The sequence below is a fragment of the Nerophis ophidion genome, linkage group LG24 (assembly GCF_033978795.1).
Source record: "Nerophis ophidion isolate RoL-2023_Sa linkage group LG24, RoL_Noph_v1.0, whole genome shotgun sequence".
Classification (NCBI taxonomy): domain Eukaryota; kingdom Metazoa; phylum Chordata; class Actinopteri; order Syngnathiformes; family Syngnathidae; genus Nerophis; species Nerophis ophidion.
The window spans coordinates 14445384-14465999 of NC_084634.1; the positions used below are offsets into that span (position 1 = coordinate 14445384).

The 20616-nt window shown below is 36.9% G+C and overlaps 1 protein-coding gene across 1 annotated transcript; it reads right to left on the reverse strand.

Annotated features, from left to right (window-relative positions):
• Positions 1 to 1808: 1808 nt before the first annotated feature.
• On the reverse strand, positions 1809 to 19586 carry psmc1b (proteasome 26S subunit, ATPase 1b). Its single transcript, XM_061886113.1, has 11 exons — positions 19496 to 19586; positions 18951 to 19004; positions 12317 to 12413; positions 9496 to 9620; positions 9210 to 9395; positions 9003 to 9131; positions 8166 to 8262; positions 5423 to 5612; positions 5209 to 5360; positions 4974 to 5128; positions 1809 to 2089 (listed from the first exon to the last, which is right to left on the reverse strand). The coding sequence occupies exons 1-11, from the start codon at positions 19496 to 19498 to the stop codon at positions 1955 to 1957; spliced, it is 1323 nt and encodes a 440-aa protein (XP_061742097.1). The 5' UTR covers positions 19499 to 19586; the 3' UTR covers positions 1809 to 1954.
• Positions 19587 to 20616: the final 1030 nt, after the last annotated feature.

Sequence of the window (20616 nt, forward strand, 5' to 3'; positions counted from 1 at the left end):
TGGGCGATACTGTACGTTTATAATATCGATCTGATACCAAGTAAATATCCATAGTTGTATTGGCGACACAACGGTGGCCGAGAGAGGTCAGAACATTTTACTTTCACTTTCTTTACCAACTTGTTCATTAAAGCTTCTACTTGTCCGAGCCGAACCACTTTAGTGAGTCTGTAAAACTTGGTCAGTCCTCACTATTGCTGTTGCTTTACGTTGTCGTGTTGGCTATGTTGTGCTGTGCTTCTTTGTTGTGTTGTGCTTTTATGTGGCTTTATGTTGTCATTTGTGGTTTTCTTCTTGTGTTGTGGTTTTATGTTGTATTTTGATTTTGCTGGTGTGTTATGTCTTTATGTTGTGTTTTTTTGTGTTGTACTTTTTTGTTGCTTTATGTTGTTGTATTGTGATTTTGTTGTTTTGCTATGGCTTTATGTTGTATTGTGGCTTTTTGTTGTGGCTTTGTTATATTGTGATTTTGTTGGTGTGCTCTGGCTTTTTGTTGCATTGTGGCTTTATGTTGTGTTTTTTGTTGTTTTTCTTGTGTTGTGGTTTTATGTAGTTGTATTGTGATTTTTTTGGTGTGTTATGGCTTTATGTAGTTTTTATTGTGTTGTAGCTTTGGGTTGTGATTTATGTTGTGTTGTGGATTAAAATGACTGCGTTGTAGTTTAATGTTGTGTCTACGATTTTATCTTGTGTTGTGGCTCTATGTGGTTTTGCTGTCGCGTAAAGTTGTGTTGTGGCTTAAAACGGTTGTGTTGTAGTTCAACTGGTGTGCTATGTAAAGTTGTTTGTATTTTAATTATGTTGTATAAAGTTGTTTTGTTTACATTATGTAGTGTTGTGGCTTTTGTGTGGTTGTGCTGTGGCTTTGTGTTTGTGTTGTGGCTTAAAATAGTTGTGTTGTAGTTGAATTGCTTAGTGCTGTCGCTTAAAGTTGTGTTGTTTTATGTTGCGTTGCATTTATGGTTTTATGTTGTTGCTTTATGTGGTTGTGGTGTGGCTTTTGGTTTGCGTTGTGGCATGACATTGTATTGTGATTATATGTTGTGTTGCATCTATGTTGTCTTATGGCTTCCATGTGGTTGTGTTGTGGCTTTGTTTTTGTGTTGCGACTTAAAATGGTTGTGCTGTAGTTGAATTGCTTTGTGTTGTCGCTTAAAGTTGTGTTGTGGTTTTATGTTGTTGCTAAATGTGGTTGTGTTGAGGCTTTTTGTTTGTGTTGTGGCATGACATTGTATTGTGATTACATGTGTTGTGGCTTTGTTGTCTTATGGCTTTTATGTGGTTGTGTTGTAGTTGAATTGCTTTGTTGTCCCTTAAAGTTGTGTTGTGGTTTTATGTTGTTGCTTTATGTGGTTGTGTTGTGGCTTTGTTTTTGTGTTGTGGCTTAAAATGGTTGTGTTGTAGTTGAATTGCTTTGTGTTGTCGCTAAAAGTTGTGTTGTGGTTTTATGTTGTGTTGCATTTATGGTTTTATGCTGTTGCTCTATGTGGTTGTGTTGTGGCTTTTTGTTTGTGTTGTGGCTTCTGTTGTGTTGTGGCATGACATTGTATTGTGATTATATGTTGTCTTATGGCACTTATGTGGTTGTGTTGTGCGTGTGGGGAGAATATAGAGACTTTAAATGCTTCATATAAATGATGAAATAGTAGACTTACTTTGCTGTATATGTCCTTTTTACAACTCCATGTGATTTATTTTTAACACCTTTATATTTGGACTTTTTTTTTATGGAGGTGTCATGTGGGCAGAGGATTCTAGCAATAAGTGAAGCACATGTCACCCTGTAGAAATGAGAAATACGGGACACATTTAGAGATATTCAATCATTCTTATTCATATTTTCAACACAGATCTGAAGATAAAGGATAAGCGGACATGACAAAATATATGAAATGGACTCTAGAGGGAGGAGTCAGCTCTTGGTTTTGATGTATCGTGACAAGACATATTGGGGTTAGAGGTAAAGACCCTCGGGTGTGCCTTCCTGCTTCTTGTACAAGACGTTCTCCTTGGACTTTTTGAAGTCCTCGTTGGTGACTTTCATGCGGCGTTCTCGCAAAGCCATGAGGCCTGCTTCTGTGCAGATGGCCTGCAGGGGGCGACAGGACAGGGGGAACAGGCAGCTTTGTGAGAAATGAGTTGAGGTACGGAGAGGAAATGTACTGATCATGGCCACTGGAGGGCAGCACACTGACTATGAAGAGCAGATAAGAGTTAAACCAAAAGTAAAAAAAAAAAAAAAAAAAAAAGTTACAACATTGAACCATTTTTGTCATCTATTGCAGTTCAAATACACTGAGAAGAAGGATTTTTAGGTTTGCTTGGATACAATATTTTCCCGACTGTAAGCTGCTATGTTTATTTCAACGCTTTGAACCTTGCGGCTTATGAAACGATGCAGCTATTTTATGTATTTTTCTTCGCTGATGACCATAAAAACAAAACAAAAACAGGTTCTGCGGTGTCCTTCCATTTAGTGCTTTAAGCTGGAAACAGAAGTGGCGTTTCATGGTCACTACTGCCTACTTTGTCTTGTTATATTCTTATTTTACTGTTATATTGTTATTCCCATTGTTTTTATTCTTTTTGTAATATTTCTCTATTTTGTTTCCTTTTAAACCCCCATTATTTACTTTTTACCTTTTTCTTTAAATTGATCTCAACTCTGTACACTGCTGCTGGAATTTTAATTTTCCTGAAGGAACTCTCCTGAAGGAATCAATAAAGTACTATCTATCTATCTATCTATCTATCATCCTCAAGCCCACTGATTCTCAACCTTTTTTCTGTACCTACCACCTGTGAACATTTTTTAATTTAAGTACCCCCTAATCAGAGCAAAGTATTTTTGGTTGAAAAAAATAGATAAAGAAGTAAAGTACAGCAATATGTCATCAGTTTCTGATTTATTAAATTGCATAACTGTGCAAAATATTGCTCATTTGTAGTGGTCTTTCTTGAACTATTTGGGAAAAAAAGATATAAAAATAACAAAAAACTTGTTGAAAAATAAACAATTGATTCAATTATAAATAAAAAATTCTACACATAGAAGTAATCAACTTAAAGTGCCCTCTTTGGGGATTGTAATAGAGATCCATCTGGATTCATGAACTTCATTCTAAACATTTCTTCACAAAAAAATAAATCTTTAACATCAATATTTATGGAACAAGTTAATAAGTACACTTGCAAGTATTGTATACGTTTAGATTGGGGAATAACGGTTGCAATTATGTTAGCATTTAAGATCGCTAACAAGCTAGTGTTAGCATGCCAGTTAGTTGGTATGCCTACAGCTGTGCACATTATTGTTTGATATATTGGTAATGTTCTCTTCTAGTTGTGTCCTATCCTGTGACTAAACACATTCACGTTCCACTACAGAAGGATACATGTCTCATCATCGGAGGAGTTGTGTATCTGCGGGTTGAATAGTGGTTATTTTTACAAAAGTACAAATGTACTGCCAGGGATTGTAAACAATAAAAAAATATATAAAGAGTTACTTATCTTCCAGAAAGTATTCACAGTGCTTCACTTTCCACATTTTGTTTTGTTACAGCCTTATTTTGGATTGTAGCTAATGTCATGACTGGTTAAATGATAAATGGGTTGTACTTGTATAGCGCTTTTCTACCTTCAAGGTACTCAAAGCGCTTTGACACTACTTCCACATTTACCCATTCACACACACATTCACACACTGATGGAGGGAGCTGCCATGCAAGGCGCCAACCAGCAACCATCAGGAGCAAGGGTGAAGTGTCTTGCTCAGGACACAACGGACGTGACGAGGTTGGTTCTAGGTGGGATTTAAACCTGTGACCCTCGGGTTGCGCACGGCCACTCTACCACTGCGCCACGCCGTCCCCCCCTGGTTCATTTATCTTCTTTGGACTTATTTTTTGCTTAAATTCATTCCTATTTCTGGTTATCGTTTCTATATTGATGTTATCTTGATTTTGTATGTACTTTACGTCATATTTTATTGATTATGATACTTTTTCGTCACTTGGAATGTTGTTTGTCTTTGGTAAACTGCTGTGTATATCGTGGGCCATTTTTTTTTTGTTTTATTTCTGCCAAAAATATATATTTTTATATTGCTCTTTTTTATCTTTGGTATGAACATTATTATGTAAACTCCAAGTTATTTTTTGTTTTTTGTTGTTGCTATTTTTGTATTACAAAATGTTATCATTGATCATGTTGTACTGCATTGTAATCTTTTGTTTTGTGATTGTGTGATGTTTTTTGCATGGACCCCAGGAAGAAGAGTCTCCACTGCGGTGAAGACTAATGGGGATCCTTAATAAACTAAATACACTATAATTTCATAATGAAATAAATACATTTTTGCTTTCAAAATTCCACACGCAATACCCCATAATGACAATGTGAAAGTTTTTTTTTTTTTTTAAATAAATGTTTGCAGACTTATATAAAAAAAGAACCAAAAGAAATCACCTGTTCATAAGCATTCACCGTCTTTGCCATGAAGCTCAAAAGTGAGATCAGGTGCATCTTGTTCTGTTTATTGCTAACATTTTTGCAAATTTGTGTTCGTATAAACCGAAAAATCATGGCTTTCGATTCTTACCGCCATCTAAGAAGTACGCTAACTTTTCATGTTGTCATGCTAAGCTTAGTATACCAACATTTTAGCTAATCTTGTTTGTTTAAACCTAAAATTCATGGCTTTTACAAAAGGCTGCCATCTTAGACATATACCAACTAGCATTTTAGTCATTTTTGATAATTTAAAACTAAAATATATGGATTTTAGGACTTGTTTACATCTTGCAAGAATTCAAACTTTTCCCATTATGACTACCTATCACTAGCATGCTAACCTCTGAGCTAGCTTTTTAGCTTCAATCATTTTATGACACAGATAGTGTGAACTTTCTAGTTGTTCATTGCCATTGCAGTGAGACAAGATAATCGCTAGTGACATTATTTTTTCTTACCTTAATGTCTGCTCCTGATAGGTCGTCCTTGGCCAGAATGAGGTCATCAAGTGTGACATCATCAGCTACTGTCATGCGGCTTGTATGAATCTGAAAGATTCTCCTTTTGGTCTTCTCGTCAGGCAAAGGGAACTCAATTTTCCGATCAATTCTCCCTAAAGGAGGACACCCAAAAAAGAAGGTTTTACTTGTTGTGGTTACAGTAGGATTTCTTGAACAGGTGAGTGATGCTCACCTGGTCTGATGAGGGCGGGGTCCAAAGTTTCTATCCGATTGGTGGCCATGATGACTTTCACATCACCCCTAGAGTCGAAGCCGTCCAGCTGGTTGAGGAGCTCCAACATGGTCCTCTGAATCTCGCGTTCGCCACCGGAGTTGGAGTCGTACCTGCGGGATGGCAGCACTGGTAAGCCGTCACAAGCTCCGCCCCCAAATAAAGCGCCTTGTACCTCTTAGTCCCGATGGCGTCGATCTCGTCGATGAAGACGATAGAGGGCGCGTGTTCTTCCGCCACCCGGAAGAGCTCCCGCACCAGCTTGGGTCCATCCCCCAAGTACTTCTGGATGAGCTCGGAGCCCACCACACGCAGGAAGGTAGCAGACGTCTGATTGGCTACGGCTTTGGCCAGCAGCGTCTTACCTGAGGTACAAACACCGGGATGTATTTTACTCGCTCAGTACATAAACACATGAATCGATACTTTAAAACCAAATCAACAGCTGCTTTTTTCAGTATTGTCAGACAATTACAAACTTAAAGGGTTCTTGGACAGGGCTTGTAAAACAAAAAGTTCGTATAATTTGTATAAACAATGTCAATACGAATAATTGGTTCCAGCCTCGACAAAAGTTAATATTTTAGTGAAGGTTTGTGCACTTTGAAGACTGTTTCTATTGACAATCTAAAAAATAACGGCAAACTAAAATGTGCTCTGCATGCACAGCTCGGCTAACACGCCCACACACAGACAGAAGTCCCTATGGTGCCCTCACAAAAGACCAGAAATCGGAAAAATCCTTAACTTTAACAACCATATTGCTGCAATTACGTCCTAAAAAATAAAATCACTTTAGGAAGCAGCTGACGAGAAGAGAGAAAAGAGCAGACAAAAAGGACGAGGGGCAGTGTGTGCGTGTGCTCTTGGAAAAGGCGCCACTGAATAAGAGTCTTCTTCACGATTGCATCTTTTTCCGGAAAAGTCTGCTCTCGTCAAAATTAAAAGGTTTCTGTGGTGCGAAGCCTGCTTCCTCAGTCTCTTCAAAAGGGCAAGCACAAAATGGCTACCAGCAGATCACAAAAATAATGAAGTGTTTGTACAGAGAGAGCATGGTTTGCAAACAGAGGCAAATTTGGTGCGGAGTAAAAGTTCTTAAAACCAAAACGTTTGCAAATAGAGAAGTTTGTAAATCAAGGTTCCACTATAAATGGGTTTAATTTTAAATTGTTTCAATTGTGGTACTAAATAAGTATCGTGGAAACTACTGACATTCTGGTATTGTAAAAAAGAACAACAAAAAAAATCAAATAATCACATACAAATTGTGATTCTTATTTATCCCGATTTTAAATTGATACATAATTTAAAAAAAATAAATAAATAAAAATAAATTCATAAATAAAACAAACTAAAAAAACACACACACATACATATACACATAGATAACTACATACATATACATAGATACACACATTTACACATATACGTACATACACACATTGATACATACAAACATACATACATACATATATATATACACACAGAAATATATACATACACATATATACATTCATACATAGACACATATACATTATATAATATATATACATACATATACACTTACATATACATACATACACATATATACATTTATATACATTCAAACATATACACAAACATACATATATATATATATACACACACATACATGCATACATACATACAGATATATACACCTCCATATATACACACATACAGTGGGGCAAAAAAGTATTTAGTCAGCCAGCGATTGTGCAAATTTTCCCACTTAAAATGATGACGGAGGTCTGTAATTTTCATCATAGGTACACTTCAACTGTGAGAGACAGAATGTGAAAAAAAAAAAATCCAGGAATTCACATTGTAGGAATTTTAAAGAATGTATTTGTAAATTAGAGTGGAAAATAAGTATTTGGTCAACCATTCAAAGCTCTCACTGATGGAAGGAGGTTTTGGCTCAAAATCTCACGATACATGGCCCCATTCATTATTTCCTTAACACGGATCAATCGTCCTGTCCCCTTAGCAGAAAAACATCCCCAAAGCATGATGTTTCCACCCCCATGCTCCACAGTAGGTGTGGTGTTCTTGGGATGCAACTCAGTATTCTTCTTCCTCCAAACACGATGAGTTGAGTTTCTACCAAAAAGTTATATTTTGGTTTCATCTGACCACATGACATTCTCCCAATCCTCTGCTTTATCATCCATGTATCCATTTTGGTATCAACTCAACTCGTCGTGTTTGGAGGAAGAAGATTACTGAGTTGCATCCCAAGAACACCTTACCTACTGTGAAGCATGGGGGTGGAAACATCATGCTTTGGGGCTGTTTTTCTGCTGAGGGGACAGGATGATTGATCCGTGTTAAGGAAAGAATGAATGAGGCCATGTATCGTGAGATTTAGAGCCAAAACCTCCTTCCATCAGTGAGACCTTTGAATGGTTGACCAAATACTTATTTTCCACTATAATTTACAAATGAATTCTTTAAAATTCCTACAATGTGAATTCCTGGATTTTTAAAAAAAAATTTTTAATTCTGTCTCTCACAGTTGAAGTGTACCTATGATGAAAATTACAGATCTCTGTCATAATTTTAAGTGAGAGAACTTGCACAATCGAGGGCTGACCAAATACTTTTTTGCCCCACTGTATATAGACACGCACGCATGCACACATATTTTTCTCCATTACAAAGAAACTATTTTTAAAAATACGTTTTTGGCCATCTCCATGAAACCAGAAGGTTTTCTAACCTGTAACCTGTTTTGAAACCGTTTCATTATAATTAATATACTATATAACACAGTGAGAATCAGTTTGCATCAAAAATCGATATTAAATCAAACAAATTGTCACTTCAGGAATCAGAACACATCGCTAGGTGCCCAAAGAGTCACACCTCGTGACAACCCTAAACACATGAACACTTACCTGTGCCAGGTGGTCCGTATAGGATGACACCTTTGGGGGGCTTTATGCCCATCTCTTCATAATACTCTGGATGTGTGAGAGGAAGCTCCACGGACTCCTAAAGTAGATCAGGTCGCCATTAGTGAATTACTATCATTTATGCAATATACCGGCGGTGTCCAAACTTTTTGTCTCAGGGGGCCGCGTTGAGATAGATATAAATACATTTATTTAAGAATTGAATATTAAGAACATTTGAAATTTAAACTCACAGTATGTTTACCTTTGTGCTAAAGCTAAAATGAGCCAAAAATGGATAAGTGTGGAGACAGGTTTCCCCACCCCCCATCATGCCTTGCAGTGGACAAGTGTAATTGACATTTTTAATGGTGGTTGGCTGTTTTTTTTAATAACACCCACAAACTTCTGTGAGTTGTGTTATGTGTGACATGTTTGTTTACTTTTTGTACAAGTTGAATTTCTTTTTCCTGCGCCATTACTAGGGAAGGTTGTTTGGAATGGGTCATTTAAGTGAATGCTGTGCATGTAGTCTAAACAAAGTACACTCCATGGGCATGGGCTTGAGTCACTCACATAGTCTACAAGGTGGCAAAAAATAAGTGCTTATCAAACCACCAGATATTTAAATTTAATATGCAGACGCCTGGTCAGATTCCTTTTTGGACTTGTGCAGTCTGGCAGGCCATATTGAAGTTGTTGGTGGTCCACGGGCCATACTTTGGACACCCCTGTAATAGCCCAGCAGTTGAATGCACATTTCTGGCTTTGACACATTGATGGACCCGGACTTCTTGCTTGTGTTTTAGCATGATTGCTACTTGCAAAATAAACATGTACCTTTATCTCCTGGATTTGATTGTCCAGACCCCCAATGTCAGCATAGGTTTCCTGAGGGGCCTTTTCCACTTTCATCACAGTCACCAAGGGGTCCGTGTCATCCATCAACACGCCGATAACGGCATGCACCTGAGGATAAAAGGAGGCATTTGGTGGTTCCCTTCATTTCTTGGGTACGGCACAATAAACCCCATTGAAGCAGAATACTTTATGGTTAAGCAGGACTGAGCAGCCCGGCTCCAGCAGGTCTTTATCGACGAAGGACAAGATGCTGACATAATGCTCTGACCCCACCGAGGTGGACACAATAGCGTGGTTGTCATCGATGATCTCTTCAAGCGTGCCCACAGACATGGGTGTGCCTCGCAAGTCATCCACCTTAGACCTCTCCTCCTGTCAATGAAACCATTGCATGGAGGTTCACATCACATGACTTCCTCTCCCTGCAGCCTTCTGGTCGTTTTGGCAGAATCAGTACAATGTCAAGTCTCACCTCCTGCTTTTCTTCCAGGGGTTTCATCTGCTCCTGGTTTCGGATAAACTCCTCCTCCATCAGGAGGTAGTCCTTGATGCGCTCCTGCTTCAGTAGCTTCAGGCGGCATTGAGTGTGAGGGGTGACTGAAAACATAAAAAAAATTGTGTATCCCTTGCTAAGAAACACATCACAATGTAGGCCTCATGTATTAAGAGTTGTGTTGGCGTACGGTCAAATCCAGAAAACAGTGTCCTCCAAAAAAATTCAGATGACATTTTTTTTTACATCCAATCAACGTGGAACTGACTCATTATGAATATGCAAATTGTATTTAAATGATCAATTTGCCTGAGAATACACATTTTTCCCAATCTGAATTCAGGAGGAGTCAGTAGGAGGCGCTTATTTCCTGTGTTTCATGCAAACAAAAGAGTGTTAAGAGAAGACTGTGAGCCGGTCAACCCTGTGTGCGCCAGTTATAAATGCACATGGGCTGGAATAAAAAAATTATTGGTCAAAAGAAGGTGAATAAAGAAGATAGATGTGCCTACCCAAAACAGACGACAGGACTAAAGATAAAGTAGTGCTGCACCCCGTTTGGAAAAAATAGTCGCATTGATACTCTGATTACACCCAATGATATAATTTGTGTAACCTACAACAAAATGTGGAAATACAAACAATTAACCTGCTAACACGTTAACTGTTGGCATACATTCTCGACAGCACCGAGTATCACAAACGCTGATTTTAGGTTTAAACATAGAAAATTAGCTAGAAAGATTTTAAAACGTAACCATGTCAATATAAGAGACGTTAACATACTTCCAAGATGGTGAAAAGTCTTACAATTTATGGTTTTAAAATTTAAACATATAACATCCATCCATCCATCCATTTTCTACCGCTTATTCCCTTTCGGGGTCATTTGCATGCTAATATAAAAGACGTTAGCATACTTCCAGGATGTCGCAAAGTATCAAAATGCATGATTTTGAAGTTTAAACATACAAAATTACCCAAAAAGATAGCATAAAATGATATAATGCCAATATAAAATATTTTAGCATACTTTCAAGATGTCCCCAGGTATCAAAATTAATAAGTTTTAGTTTTAAACATACAAATACTCATGTGAATAACAACCAAGAGCCACCGCCTAAACTAACGTCTTAACACGATCTCCAGCCACACGTGCACATTTTAAAAAAAACTCTCTCTGTCCCTAAGAAAACGCATACACTGAGTGGCATACGCATGACAAAATACTTGGGGCGCTGTAGCCTAGGACTGAAGACCATTTTAGCCAATCAGAAACATACAAAACGTCATTTCCGGAGGCGGCATATAGCAAAAATGGCGGATCACGGCCAGAAAGAATTATATATGTGAACTGACAGAGGAGTAGAGCTACTTTTAAGCATCGTTTTGGAGTTTAAAGTTAACAAACTCAACAAAGTGATGACTGGGAAACTTTCTAGTCCAAGAATGGTGGCATTCTTACCCTATTTTTGGAACGGTACGGACTTGGAGGGACATCTGAGGAATTTCCTCATCGGAAAGAGGACATCACAAAAACAACTATCGACACTAAACTGAAAGCAAATCGTGGAAAGAACAGACAATCAGTCGACGCAGTTGGAAGAAGTGGTTACGGTAGAGTTGTTTTGCTGTACTTCTAACTATGGGAGCAGATCTGGGGCGGTTCTCCATCAATTACATCCATTCAATTTGGAATAGAAACATCAGATATTGACACAAGCTCTCACAAGGGTTCAGATTCTCCATTCACCCTTGACAGCCTGGTCAAATGATGTACAAGAGCAGCAAGATTCCAATAGGAGCAATTCACAATCTTCTGTGGTGAAAGAGAAAAGAGCTGTACTTCAGGTAAGGGCGCTAACTTCATTGCTAGGAAGTAATATTGTTAAAAGGCAGATAGATGTTCTATATTTGGGGCATCAAAACACTTTTATATGAACTGCACTGCAATTACAAATGCTCTCAGATGACCACTTTCAACAATGTGGAATCATATTTTGCCCATTTGTTTCAACATTATCATTGTTTTTCATTGCTGAAAATTTTAATTTTCCTGAAGGAACTCTCCTGAAGGAATAAATAAAGTACTATCTAATCTAATCTAATCTAATTTGACAACAGTGTGACAAAAATACTTGCTTTGGAAGCAGAAGTCAAGATGGCAAGCATATACTAAAGATCAACTGTTTTAGATTAATGTAAATACGGTTGTAGTAAAAATGCTTTCATACCATCATCAAAAAAGGTTAACGCTATGAAAAAAAAAAAGAATATCAGAAAAATAATGGGGTTTTCTTCTGATTGGGGACCCATTTTATTTCCCAGGTTCTCCAGGTACCTGCGGGTCCTGGGGAGTCACTACATTGAAAACTTGGCATGTATTTTTCACATTGACCTGCGTTAAAATGTGACAATATCTGGCTTTTGCCACCACAAATGTTACAAGAAACTGCAGAAGCTCTGATGACTGCTGCAGTCTGTGACCTTTTGAAGAGACCAATTAAATCTCCAGGAAGTATTTGCAGCTCATTTGCATACAATAGCGTTGAATAGTCGTTTAGAACATTTTTTTGTAGTTTTTTAAAAATTTATTTAAAAGGTAAGATCACCAAAATCATTACGTTCTTGACATTTTACTCTGCGTGCAGTGTAGTGTTTTTACTGAACTACTGAAATTCATACAACTTTTTAAGTACAATCCATTCTATTGACAGAGCTGTATATGAAGTTATTATAAAGATCACTACTAAAGTGATTGACGAAATTGGACAACAGATTGTAAGTTTTGTGTTCTCACCCAAGGGTAGTTTACTGGCAGCATCTGGTCCTTTTGTCTTCTTCTTCTTCTTGCCAACTCTGGTGGGAATGGGGGGTTCGTATTTCTTTTTCTTATCCTAGAAAAATAAAGTGCAATATCAGCAATCGGATCACAATGGATGCCGTGCAAACAAAAATGTATATTTAAGCAACCTAACTGGCGCCGACAGATTATTTGTATAGCTGGGTTGCAATGACGTGACCGAGAGGCACATCTGGGCACTGCCCATCAGGCTACGATTTTTTTTTAGGCTATCAGTATGGCATATCCAGGCACTGCCCATCAGGCTATGTTTGTTTTTAGGTTATCAGTGCAGATTTGGGCAAATTTTGAAAGGTTTAGAGGCAAATATAAAAGCGATCATGAAAAACAATCTAAAAAGAGATGGAGACGATTTTTACACTATTAAGAAATGTATATTTTTTTTAAACATTCAAACCATTCATGTTCACCAAGATGTTACTGCTTTTCTCGACCACATTTCATTGGACACTCACAAGGATTTAGAGAAAATTGGAGGTACATCATGTCTTTACATCTGAAAGGTGCACAAATTAAACAATCGGTGAAAGACAAAGTTGGATTTATTCGTGCATCGCTAAGTAACGTATTTGATTGACATAACAGGTGATGTGTTGCTGTGATCGGGACGCGAAAGAGAAAAAGATAAGTTTGTTTGCAGTTGATTTACTGCTACGAGCATTAATCTCATCTACAATTAATTTTCTCCAGTTGTTTTTATGGTGTGAAGTTCATATTTTGTCTCATTATTTAGCTATAGATGTCCCTATTGTTCAACAATGTTTGCTAGCAATATCAATATTCAGTATATGCTGTTCAGCCTAACAGAGATGTATTCATCTAGTTTATTAATACTATTAAGGATATTTTCCTGATGCTATGAAATATTACCAAAGACACTTTCATGTGGTCATCCATGTCCAATAAAGCATTTGGCTTTCATGCACAACAACAAATAAGCTTTTAAATACAGTGGATTGGACCAACAATCACAATATTTATTTCTAGAAATTAACATGACATTAGTTTATTTGCACAAGCAGGTCCTGTAGTTATATTTAGGCATAGCAACAACAAAATAACACAAACTGATGCATTCTCTTGTCCTTTTTTTACATTTTGTTCTGCTTTAAAACACTACTAATATAGTAGACAAACTGGATTGCATCACAGAAAGTTTCTCAAACAAATCAAACATTTTACAAAGTGATCTCTGCAGACACGAGCGTGTCCGATTGTATTCCACAAGATAATGACAGTGACATTTTTAAGAGCCATTTTCTTTGACACACTTTCCCTACGACTTTATTACCTTTTAAGAACCACTTTATTCAGCATTCTATGAAAGCTCTTTTCTAGCTCTCTATTTGAACGACTGGAACACCCAAGAACAGAACAGCAGTAAAGCAATTTCTGATCAAACCTCTACATTCACTTTCACTTGTTGTAATACTACATTCAAACTGCTTGACCATCGCGTCCGTTAAGCCGCCAAATAAATATCGGCCGAGACGATATTTGACGTTTGGACGTGTATCCGACTTTTTCTATAAAAAAAAAAAACTACAACAGAACTACATCAGCAAATGCAATATACACATATATGATACTAGGATTTAATATCTAAAGATCTTAATAACTGGTGAAGTAGATAGTAATAACCACTGCTTATACACCAACCCTCTTGCCCTGCAGGAGAGACAGTTATTTTTGCTGGAGCCCAATTTTTAAATTTTAATTAATTTAAAAAAAAAAAAAAAACTACTCTCAATGTTAATAATCCTCCTCAAATATGTTTTGATCATTCGGGTTTTTGTGAGAATTTTTTCTACGGGCATGCCCATGCTCCCTTTTTCTTTCTCTTATAATACATTGTCTCTACATACCTCTCAAAATTTCAATATTTGTTGTGTTTTGTCCTTTCCTCGTTTTCCGTTTTATTTGTTTTTGCCACTGCATCGATGGAATCGCTTGACAAGCGTACGTCCGCAACACTCTGAGCATTGGCTTATTAGAGAAGTGCAGCAAGTTTCATGTTTCATGATTCAATCAAATAACGCAACAAAGCTGGGTGGACACAGAGACAACAGAAGAGCTATCTCTATCTAAAATCCAGATTTTGTTTAAATATCTTAACAAATATGATATTATCATACAAGTAAAGAACAGGCAACAGCTCACACATTCTCAAACTTTCTGTAACATCCAGGAAGAAAAAATGTATACGATAACCTACGTGAAGGAGCACATAGTTGTTTTTATTTAAAAATCTGCAGTATTTCAGGGTTCCTCACAAGGAAATCTTAAAATGTCTTAAATCCGTAGATTGGTATACAATTGTAAAAAAGAAGTAGATGACGAGTTATGAATACTGACCCATAAATCGGTTATCAACCTCATTGAAAACTACTAATTGTTTTAGGCTATGCTAAAATAATTATATATATCAGACTGTTATACAATTGTAACAAAAAACTGAGTAGATCACAAGTTATTACGAGGAGGAAAAATTGCATTTTTACCCATTTTCCCAAGAGATGTGCCATATTTTGAAATGCAAATGTTGATAACAAATGTGTTTGATGTTTTTTGCTGCTAAATTAACAACATTAGCACAGCATTAAACATTATGTCGCTACTGGTTTCCTCAAAATTTTTAAAAAAAAAACAACTTAATGCCTTGTCCAGCTGTTTACTGGCGCATAGTATTCATGCTTTAATACATTTTACTGCAAATTAATACCGACCTCAAATCAGCCTCATTGACAACTACCAATTGGTATAGGCTATGAAAAAATAATTATCGTATAAGTAAAGACAAGACACCAGCTCACACATTCTCATACTTTCTGTAACATCCAGGAAAAAAAAAAATACTTCAATCAACGTAAAGCAGCACAGAAATGTTGCTATATCAGGGTTCCTCGCAAGGAAATCTTAAATCTAAAAATGTCTTAAATCCCTATACTGTAATACAACTGTAACAAAAAATCTGAGTAGATGATGAGTTATTGCGATGTAGAGAAATTATATTTTTTACCAATTTTCTCAGGAGATTTGCCACATTTTGTAATGCAAATGTTGATCACAAACGTGTTTGATGTTTTTTGTTGCTAAATTAACATTAGCACAGCATAAAACATTATGTCGCTACTGGTTTCCTCAAAAATAATGTAAAAAAAACAAAACATCTTAAAGCCTTGTCCAGCCAGCGTATGATATTCATTCATCCACCCATTTTCTACCGCTTGTCCCTTTCGGGGTTGAAAGGGAATGTTTGAATACATTTTACGGAAAATGAACATTGGCTCCAAATATCGGTTATCGCCCTCCTTGAAAACTACTAATTGGTATAGGCTACGCTAAAATCATTATCATATAAGAGTAGGCAACAGCTCAACCATTCTCAAACTTTCTGTTACATCCAGAAAGAAAAAATGTATACTTTAATCAATGTTAAGGAGCACAGAATTGTTATATATATATATATAATTGTTATATATACTCTTGTTATATCAGGGTTCCTCCCAAGGAAATCTTAAAATGTCTTTAACTCATAGCCGGTAATACAATTGTAGAAAAAAAACTGAGTAGATGACAAGTTATTGTGACGTACAAAAATTATATTTTTACCAATTTTCTCAGATTTGCCACATTTTGAAAAGCAAATGTTGATCACAAATGTGATTGATGTTTTTTGCTGCTAAATTAACATTAACAAAGCATAAAAGATTATGTCGCTACTGGTTTCCTCAAAAATAATGTAAACCCCCCCCCACCCCCAAACAACTTAAAGCCTTGTCCAGCTGCTTACTGGTGGATAATATTCATCCATCCATTTCCTACCGCTTGTCCCTTTCAGGGTTGCATGTTTGAATACATTTTACTGCAAATGAATAATCGGCCACAAATATCGGTTATCAGCCCCATGGACTACTACTAATTGGTATAGGGCTATGTTATGGGGACGGCGTGGCGAAGTTGGGAGAGTGGCCGTGCCAGCAATCTGAGGGTTACTGGTTCAATCCCCACCTTCTACCATCCTAGTCACGTATGTTGTGTCCTTGAACAAGACACATCACTCTTGCTCCTGATGGGCTCTGGTTAGCACCTCGCATGGCAGCTCCCGCCATCAGTGTGTGAATGTGTGTGAGTGGGTGAATGTGGAAATAGTGTCAAAGCGCTTTGAGTTCCTTAAAAAGGTAGAAAAGCGCTATACAAGTACAACCCATTTACCATAAAAACATAATATTTAGCATCTTTAAGTATGTCATTCTATAACAAAACAAACAAGCTAGCATTAGCCTGACCATGCTAAGTAAGACAATGTCACCTGGTTTCCTCAAAAATAATGTTAAAAATCAACAACTTGAAACCTTGTCCAGCTGTTTACTGGCGCATAATATTCATGCTTCAATACATTTTACTGCAAATAAATGTCGGCCCCAAATATCGGTTATCAGCCTCATTGACTACTAATAATTGGTATGGACTATTTTAAGACTTAGACTTCCTTTTTATTGTCATTCAAATTTGAACTTTACAGCAGAGATAAGAACGAAATTTCGTTACATAAGCTCATGATAGTGCAGGATAAAAAAAAGCAAAAAGGTGCATGTATAATTAAATAATTGTATATAAATTATGTATATAATATATATAAAAAAAAATATATATATAAATAAATGGATTATAGTACAGATAAAACATAGTAATTAGTCTATTTAAAAATGATGAATCCCCGCGACCCTAAAAGGGAGAGGCGGTAGAAATGGATGGATGGATGGATAAATATGATGACATTCTATGACAAAAACATTGGAAATGACAAAACAAACAAGCTAGTATTAGGCTGATCATGCTAAGTAAGACAATATCACCTGGTTTCCTAAAAAACAATGTCAAAAAAACAACTTAAAGCCTTGTCCAGATATTTACTGGCATATAATATTCATGTTTAAATACATTTTACTGCAAATCAGCTGCTACTGACGGTCCCTGACACAAGGCTGAAGCTTAGAGGTGACCGTTGCTGCTCCCAAGCTCTGGAACAACCTACCTCTGAGTGTTAGACAAGCCTCCTCTCTTCCTGTTTTTAAATCTCTCTTAAAAACATACTTTTATTCCATGGCTTTTAACATTGAGTGATATCCATCCTAAAATGGCGCCCCATTATACACCTGTTGTGAACCTGTTTTTATGTTTTATTTTTTTTATCATGTTCTGTTTGTGTTGTGTTTGCTCGGTTCTCATTTTTAACCTGCCCATTGTACAGCACTTTGGCTACCCCAGTGGTAAACTTTAAAGGCCTACTGAAACCCACTACTACCCAGTCTGATAGTTTGTATATCAATGATGACATATTAACATTGCAACACATGCCAATACGACCTTTTTAGTTTACTAAATTACAATTTTAAATTTCACCTGGAGTTTCGTCTTAAAAATGTAGTGTAATGATGACGTGTACGCAAGACGTCACAGGTTTTAAGGAAATATGAGCGATGCACACACACACAGAGCTAAAAGTCGTCTGCTTTAACCGCATAATTACACAGTATTTTGGACATCTGTGTTGCTGAATCTTTTGCAATTTGTTCAATTAATATCGGAGAAGTCACAGTAGAAAGATGGAGTTGAGAAGCTGTAGCATTTAGCCACACAAACATACGGTGATTCCTTGTTTAAAATTCCTGGAGGTGAAACTTTCCTATGGATCAGAGCGCGGTCAAGCGAACATGGATCCTACCGAATGTCAACCAGCAGGTTTCAGTGAGAAATTTTGGTTAAAAAGTCAGTTCTTACCGGATATCAGCTGAGCTTGTGCCGTCCATAGCTGCCATCGACACCCCTGAGACACTGCGCGTCAAGACACCCGTGGAGACACCCTTCCGACTATCAGGTACTATTTAACTCACTAAAACACTAGCAACACAATAGTAAGAAGAGGGATTTCCCAGAATTATCCTAGTAAATGTCTCTAAAAACATCGGAATCTGTCCCAATTCAATCGCGTTTTTTTTTTTAACTTATTTTTTTTAATCTTTTTTTTTTCTAGTCCGTCGCTATCAATATACTCAAACACAAATCTTTCATCCTGGCTCAAATGAATGGGGATATTGTCGTTTTCTCGGTCCGAATAGCACTTTTTGTTGGAGGCTCCCATTAAAAACAATGTGAATATGTGAGGAGCCATCAAACATGTGACGTCATCGTCTGCGACTTCCGGTAGAGACAGGGCTTTTCTCTTAGCACCGAAAGTTGCGAACTTTATCGTGGATGTTCTCTACTAAATCCTTTCAGCAAAAATATGGCAATATCGCGAAATGATCAAGTATGACACATAGAACAGACCTGCTATCCCCGTTTAAATAAAAAAATCTCATTTCAGTAGGCCTTTAAATGTGCTATAAAAATAAAGGTTATTTGATTGATTTGATTAATGACAACTACTAATCGGTATAGGCTATGCAAAAAAACATAGTATTTAGTATGTGTAGGTATGACGTCATTGTATGACATATAAACACTGGAAATGACAAAAACAAACAAGCTCGCATTAGCCTGCCCATGCTAAGTAAGACAATCTCACCTTGTCATCCTTCTTTCCTCCACCTGGACCGTGGCCCCCACTTTGGCTTTGACCCTTGAAAATAGTCACACACATGTTAGTGAAACTAACAATCACATATTTATTAACATTATTATTATCATTATTATTATTAAACTTACAACGAAGCTTGTACGCGCTCCACAGCAGTTTGAATGACGAAGCTAGCTACTTTAAAACAGCTCACACGTTCCAAAAAACACCCCCGTTGGCCCATAAAACACTTTTTAAATTTGTAATACATAACTTTAACTAAAAACGTGTTCTTTATTCACTTAATGTACAACATTTTGATCAAGTGGAATACGCGACAACGTAAATGACAGCAAAGCTAACGCTGCTCATTATAGGCTAGAAGCTAACTTGTCTTTTAATGAAGCGTTTTTACAGAAACGCCGAATGGCCTTTTTCGCTACCGCGAAACAAAAACATAACAACACACGCTGAACTATATCTGGTAAAAACGCGATAAAATGTTTTAATAAACCAAATTGTATGGACGAAAATAAAATTGCTTGCTCACTTACCATTGTTTCTTGTCGCTTTGTAGAGACGTCACGTCGCGATGTCGTGACGTCATGGCATTAAAAGTTAGCCATCGTGGAACGTGTCAGCACGTTGCCGCCCCCTTGTGTTCAGAGTTGCACACTCTTTGTATACTTGGCGACACCGTATGTGTATTATTTGCACAAATAATTTGTTCCATATATATATATATATATATATATATATATACATATATAAAAATAAATGCCGATTTAATTAGCAGGCTCACACAAACACTCTAATGTACTCTAATGTAACCGTAGTCCTAATTAAGTAACAATGATGACTACTCAACGGTGGGGGGTGGAAGTAAGTAAAAAAAAAAAATTTAAATATTAACTTAAAAGTGTCATTAATTAAAAACATAATTACTTCATAAAGTTATACAATAAAAAATGTACAAACCCCATTTCCATATGAGTTGGGAAATTGTGTTAGATGTAAATATAAACAGAATACAATGATTTTCAAATCCTTTTCAACCTCAATTGAATGCACTACGAAGACAAGATATTTGATGTTCAAACTCATAAACTTTATTTTTTTTTGCAAATAATAATTAACTTAGAATTTCATGGCTGCAACACGTGCCAAAGTAGTAGGGAAAGGGCATGTTCACCTCTGTGTTACATCACCTTTTCTTTTAACAACACTCATTAAACATTTGGGAACTGAGGAAAGTAATTGTTGAAGCTTTGAAAGTGGAATTCTTTCTCATTCTTGTTTTATGTAGAGCTTCAGTCGTTCAACAGTCCGGGGTCTCCGCTGTCGTATTTTATGCTTCATAATGTGCCACACATTTTCGATGGCAGACCTCGCTGGACTGCAGGCGGGCCAGGAAAGTACCCGCACTCTTTTACTACGAAACCACGCTGTTGTAAAACGTGGCTTGGCATTTTCTTGCTGAAATAAGCAGGGGCGTCCATGATAACGTTGTTTGGATGACAACATATGTTGCTCCAAAACCGGGTTGGACCATTCAGCATTAATGGTGCCTTCACAGATGTGTAAGTTACCCATGCCTTGGGCACTAATACACCCACATACCATCACAGATGCTGGCTTTTGAACTTTGTGCCTATAACAATCTGAATGCTTATTT

What these genes read in the sequence shown, in the direction of transcription:
- psmc1b (XM_061886113.1), bottom strand. An exon ending in TGCCAGTAAACTACCCTTGG is followed by an intron (nt 9,621 to 12,316) that starts GTGAGAACACAA and finishes TTATGTTTTCAG; the next exon opens with TCACCCCTCACACTCAATGC. An exon ending in TATCAGGAGCAGACATTAAG is followed by an intron (nt 2,090 to 4,973) that starts GTAAGAAAAAAT and finishes CGCCCCCTGCAG; the next exon opens with GCCATCTGCACAGAAGCAGG.